The 6,487-nt window shown below is 46.6% G+C and overlaps 1 protein-coding gene across 1 annotated transcript; it reads right to left on the bottom strand.

Moving 5' to 3' along the window:
- Window positions 1-511: 511 nt before the first annotated feature.
- Window positions 512-5,440, bottom strand: LOC105042888 (putative cis-zeatin O-glucosyltransferase). Its single transcript, XM_010920251.2, is given in 8 exon segments — window positions 512-752; window positions 754-955; window positions 958-1,617; window positions 1,620-1,823; window positions 1,826-1,855; window positions 1,858-1,980; window positions 1,983-2,197; window positions 5,361-5,440. Coding segments are annotated over 8 exon segments (1,566 nt in total). The 3' UTR covers window positions 512-700.
- Window positions 5,441-6,487: the final 1,047 nt, after the last annotated feature.

Here is a 6,487-nt window from a genome sequence, read left to right as displayed (position 1 = left end):
TTAAAAAATAAAAATTAAAAAATAATATTTGGTAACATTATAAAAAATAAAAAATTAAAATCAAAAAAATTAAAATAATTACTTCACAGCAAAAATTTTCTGCTTTCCAAAATTTATTTTTCTACTTTTTTTGCTTTCGTACATTTAAAATGTCAAATCAAAAAGTAAAAAATCCAAACTTTTTTCCTCGTCGAGCTCTTCACCTCTCTACCTCCTTTTTCTTTTTTTTTTTTTTTGAACCCTTCTCCCTCTTCGAATCCTTCACCTACCAGTCTTCAAATATTACTTTTTGCTTTATAGCAACGTAATTATCAAACATACTTTTATTTTTTTATTTTTTATTTTTGTCAATAAAAAAATTAAAAAAATAAAATATATTTTTTAAAAATTAGAAAAAATATAATCAAAGCACCTTAAATTAATACACCTCGCATAATTTTTTTTTTTTTTTTTTGGGTACGTTTAGAGGCAGGGGAGCCCCAACGACTAAAGATAGAACGGAACAAAGGAATGAAACAGAACCCAAGAAGTTGCAACCTATCGAACACAATTCCGGCCATATCTAAAGTCCAGTGTTTTGAAGTGTCATAGATTGTTTCTTTCATGAACAACATGGGGAACACCTGGACGTGAAGCAAACTGAGTATATTCAAACTTCCTACGAGTGCAATCAAACCAAGATCACGATCTCGCAACCAAATCATCTGGAGATACGGGCAACCAACGAGTCCAGTTCAGCTCGAGACGACCCTCTTCAGCCATGGCTCCCCCACCGCTTCACCCAAAGCCTTAGCTCGCGTCCTAATCTCCTTCCCTCCATCATCCACCATCACCCTCTTGATCGACTCTTCTATACCCGACGACGACACGATCTCCTCTCGGCGATCCCACTCCCTCACCATGATCCCAACCTTCAGGTGTCGAGTCACCAACACTGCGTTGCTCGGCTGGTCCGATGCATCGGCCACGCCAAGATCGGCACCCCCAAGCTGATGCTCTCCATGCACGAATTCCACCCGCAATGGCTCATGAACGCCCCCGTCGCCGGGTGGGCCAAGATCTCGAGCTGCGGCGCCCAACCTCTGACCACCATCCCCACTCCCTCTACCATCCTTTCGTACTCAGCCGGCAATTTCCTCTGCTGACACTCGCCGTGAGCAAAACCCCGGTCAGCTTCCCTGCAAACCCAAATGAAACGCTGCCCGCTGCGCTGCAGCGCGGTCGCAAGCTCTTCGATCTGCTCGTCGGGTACCGTCGACAATGTTCCGAAGGAGACATACACGACCGATGCCGCAGGTTGCTTGTCGAGCCACTCCAAGCAATCGTGTGGTCGCCGGCCAAGAATATCTTGTCTGCTGAGAATTGTAGGATTTAAGGGACCAATTGCGAAAAGGCTCTTACCTTGGAAAGAAGGTTGTCGAGCTAAGCGGTCGATGGATTCACCCTCCACCGGCCTGCATGTGTTGATGAGAATTCCGGCTTCTGCGACGGATGCACGTAGACGATGATTCGTGATGATAAAATCCACCAAAGCTGGCGTGAAGCAGCCCTCGAAGGAGGCAAGGATCGCATCCTTCGAGGGCTTGACTTGAGAGGAGGCCGAAATGAAGGAGAGAAAAAGGAAGCCGGGGTTGTTCCGAAGCGGTAGACCTCGGCGTTGGGGAAGGCCATGGCTTCTTGAGCAGCCAAGGAGACGAGGGAGTCGTAGATGACCACGAGGCGGCGGGAACCGGCGGAGAGGGAGCGGAGAAGCGAGGCGAGGGGCGGTCGGAGGCTGGAGAGGAGGGCTTCGCGCAGAGGCTGGAGGTGGGAGGAGAGGGCGCCGGGTTTGGGGGTGGAGTGGAGACAGGAGGGAGGGGAGGTCGTGGAAGTGGACGGATTGGAGGGAGTTTGGGTGCCAACCTTGGAGTCTGGACTTGGCTTGGAGGATGTGGGAGGGAGAGGTGGCGTAGTGGACGGAGAGGCCATGGGAGGAGAGGTGGAGGAGAGGTGGAGGAGCTGGTTGAGGTGGCCTTGGGCCGGGAAGGGCAACACCCCACGGCCACCCCATGGCGCTGGGCCTCTTCGGGTTCCCCAAGGGGTACCATTGGTGAGAGCGTCGGTGCCAACTGGGAAGGAAAAACCGTGGGTGTGGTCGGTGGAGTGGGTCAACGTGCTTTGCAGCGAAATAGAGGGGAAAAAAAAGCATGTGGTTATTCTGATTCCACAAAAAGAATGCTAGTTTGTTAGAGAATTCTGGTCTATAAGTTTGTTGAATGGAATTCGTAAAACTATGACTAAGGTTTTAGCTAACAGATTGAATGGTGTCTTAGATGATTTAATCTCTGAAAACCAGTTTTCATTTATCAATGAGAGATCAATTTTGGACTGCCTTGCTGCTGCTCGGGGAGTTGTGTCTTCTGTTCATAAGATCGTTGGGGCTGGGATTTCGTTAAAATTAGATTTCTGAAAAGCAAATGATATGATTAACTAGGATTTCTTGATTGATCTTATGCAGAATGGATGCTTCTGGGAAACGTGGATTAGCTGGATTCAATGCTTTCTAATGTCAGATGCTCTGAAGTTCTTTCAAATGGCAAGGCAGGAAGTTGGATTTCTTATTGAAGGGGTCGTAAACAACGACATCCTTTATCTCCACTCTTATTTGCATTAGTGGTGATCTATAGGCAGAATGTTCACATTGGCTCAAAGGAGTTCTTTTGTTGATGAGCCTGAAAATATTATGGTTGATGAAAACATAGTCTGTTTACAATATGCCAACAATCAGTGGTATTTTTTTAAGCTGATTTGGGGCAGGTCGGAAATGTCAAGGTTATCTTACTCTTAATTTGTAAGAAAAGAATTCAGAATTGTCTATTAACTATTCCAAATCTTCCATAATTCTGATGGAATTCAGCAGGAATTTCTAATGGTGCTGCTTTACTTGGATGCAGAGTTTTTTGTTTTTCTGTTAATACTTGGGCCTTCCTTTGACCAAGTAGATTACCTGAATGATTGATTGGCGCTTTGGCAGTCATTGATGGATTATAAAGGAAATTACCTAGATGGAAGGATCAGTCTTAAGTATTGGTGGCCGATTGACTCTCATGAATTCAATTTTACTGTCTTCCCTCTATGTTGATGCAAAAATTTGTTCTGGATCGAAGGCGCTGGAGTAAGCGATGTTCGGTGGGTCGACGGTGGTTGGACCTGCAAGAAAAGCTCCACTAGAGGTGATTCTCACTTCGATGGGGACCTTCTGACGCTCAAGTTAGATTTATCGCAACAGATGAGAAAGAGCGTTTACGAGAGGGAGAGGAGGCGTATCTTTGTGTTTCTTATTTACCTTATTTTTATAAGGAAGGCCGGAGCCAAGGAGAGTACAAGAGTATCAGAAATATTTTATTTCTCATTTAGTGATCTCAAAATCATGCCTGACCAGATTATTTATGGCATGTGGAGACCAGGCACATTAATGGCATAGGTTGACAAAAAGAGCCTGAAGGCAATCTTGCCCATGGCCGTTCCTATACTTTGATGGGAGAATGCGACAGGAACATAAAAAGGCTTCTGATAGTCATCAAATAAGCTGTCATCTTTAATAAAAATAATGTGATGGAACAGAGAGGCCATAAAGAAACTCCTTGGGGGTTAGGGATCGATCGAGTATAGGGAGCATGAGCACTTGCGAGCGGAAGCCATACACAAGAATTTGGCCTTTGCTTGGTCTCCCTCTCGCACTACCTTTTCTCTTTCTCCTTTCTTTTCTTTTTGTCTTATATTGCTGCTCATGAAGGGATAGGATGAAAAGAAAGGAGGCAATTCATGCCTTTCTCAGACTTGGCTCAGGAATCTTCCTCCATGTCTTCAGCCAACATTAAAAATACCTCCAATAGGAGCCTAAGAGAGAAAGAGAGAAAAAGTTTAAAGTCTCTTTTTATCCCTCATGATGCCCTTGGAAACTATGCTTGGCCCTTGGATTTTCTAAAGCTGGTGAGTGGTGTCAGGTGGAGAGGGTCGCTGCCTTTATTAATGATGTGAGCAGCTATCATGAACATGGCAAGTAGAGAGGGTGCCTTTGTTATCAAAAAGGATGACATGACCACCTTCTTTAATGGCCTGACACGACAATTACTTAGAGATTTTCGATTGAGGTTGTTGGACACTTCAGCTAAATCAAAATTGGAGGAAGTGGGCCTTGGTATCCGATGTCTTGGTGTCATGCTTGGGCTAGCAGTCGTAGATTTGACTGAAACGAGAATCGATTGTCGGGGCTAAAGTGGCCGGCTGAAGTCGAGATCAGCCTCACAACTTACCACTGCTAGGATCATGCTTATTTATCACATTGGGTCAGTATTATATTAATATTTTGTATGCCACCTATCACGAACCCTCTTCTTGTCTGTGTCTTCAGTGTGACTGGGGTATCACCCCCCCTACTCCCTGGCTGAGCAAGGGTTAGGCCCAGGGAGTACAAACTAATATTTTATTTATGAAGACACGAGTCAGATCTCAATTTTTAGTTAATACGATGTGGGATCAACTCCACATTCTCGCATGCCTCGACTCACATCGTGATCTCCCCAAACTCGCAATCCGAACCCAACATAATACATGAACACTTTCTCAGATGACATACCTGAGCTCATGCGAAGCCTTGAAAGCCTTGTTACCTTGATCCTGTATTTATCAAAAAATTGATTACACTTGCCATGGATCAGAAGGAACGATATCTGTCCAACTCCGTGCACTGAATGTGGAAATCTTCTCAGGCGATGGATTTATAGTGCCTCTAGAGTCTGCAGAAGATACTGCTCTAGATATTTTAGATACTTTCAATGAATGGGCAGACTTGATGCGGCCCTAAATCAGCCTCGCTGGTGGATCCGATGCAGGGAGGGCAAGGCGCACGTGGAGAGCTCAGATCTAATGTTGGATGCACCGACGGATTCGACAATGCTCAGGATGGATCTGTCGAGGGGTTCGGTGACTTTAAGACCAAATCTACCAAGGGATTGGCCTAGCAGTGGGTTAGGCACTAAGACCGTAGAGTCGGAGAAAAATTAGCAAGAGGGAAGCTTCCGGATGAAATTGGGTGCCTGATGAGGGGGGTTCGGCCACATGGAGCGCACAAAGGGGGCTTCAGACCCTCTAGCACCCATGGGGAAGACGAGGTGCCCAGTGTAGGTGTCAATGCGTATCTAGGATCAACCCGATTGGGGGAGATTCATGCCACCTAGGGTTGATTCGGCGTGCCGGAGGTGAACCAACCAGGGGGTTCAATGCCCCCCAGGTGAGTCCTACGATAGGTTCAGCAAGCCAGAGGTTTTTGACATTGATTGGACCATGCATGGGGATCCTTGGCGATGATGTGAGCTTACATGAAAGAGGTGTGGCCGGAGGCAGTTTGAGGGGGAATGTGACACCATTGGAATACATATGAGGGAGTGACAACTGCCATTGGCTCGTTGGACTTCAATGCGCCTAGGGTCGAGTACATCAGAGGGGTATTCTGATGAGCCCATGAAGGAGTTATTCAAATCTCCCCATGAGAGACTTTGGCTCTGCCAAAAGGCCAAAGGGGGATCGGTTGGATGGGTGCACACAAATATGTTGGCCGAAGGGGGTTTGGTCGGAGGGGTTCGGCACTGTGAGTTGAAATATACAAGGGCTAGGCACAGCCCGTAGATGACTTCGGCCTGGTGGGTGGAGCTTGGTGCTACCAAGGGGCTACCCCAACACCATTAGAGGCAAACACGATGGATACAGTACAAGCATGCGCGAGCACACTAGAAGGGATTTCGATCTATTGATAGGGGCTTGAATGCCACCTAGAATCGATTTATTGGTGGGATCTTGGTATCGGCCAGCGACAACTTGGCATTGGAGGCATGCATGAGAGGAGCATAGTTTCAGAGACCTGGAACAAGGGCTTGGGGAATGGACATGCGAGGGAAGCACAGCCCCATCGAACTTGGCGGGCTATCGATGCTTTCATGCGAGGTTTCAGCACCGCCCGAGCTAGTCCCATCAGTGAGTTCACAGGGCCAGAGGGCTTCGACACCGTCTATAATCGTAGGAGGTAGATTGATGTTGAGTGGTGGACCGACGCCGCTTGATGCGGGAAAGTTTCGAAGCTGCGAGTAGAGAGCTAATATGCCAAGGAGCTTCAGAGCTGTCATAGGTGAGGCAAGAAAAGGGAGAACTTTAGATCCACCTACAGACGACTTCAGCATTACCGCAAGTGAGCCAGAGGGATGTGGGGGCTTCAAAGCCAATTGTCCACCTAAACAATGATGGGAGTGGCTTTGGCCGCACCGATCAAGTGTAAATCCACACACGAGGACTTCAGAACCTCTTACTGATGGCTTCAATACTAACAAAGGTGAGGCATGTGCGGAGTGCCAAATGGTCAGGGGCGTTTTGGATATTAAAATCATTTTTAGAATCCTTCTACATGGGAAGAGAAAAAAAAGGGGAAAATGATTCCTGATGCTCTTCTTTTGAA

The sequence above is a fragment of the Elaeis guineensis genome, chromosome 4, assembly GCF_000442705.2.
Source record: "Elaeis guineensis isolate ETL-2024a chromosome 4, EG11, whole genome shotgun sequence".
Lineage (NCBI taxonomy): Eukaryota > Viridiplantae > Streptophyta > Magnoliopsida > Arecales > Arecaceae > Elaeis > Elaeis guineensis.
This window is presented reverse-complemented; position numbering and strand designations above follow the sequence as displayed.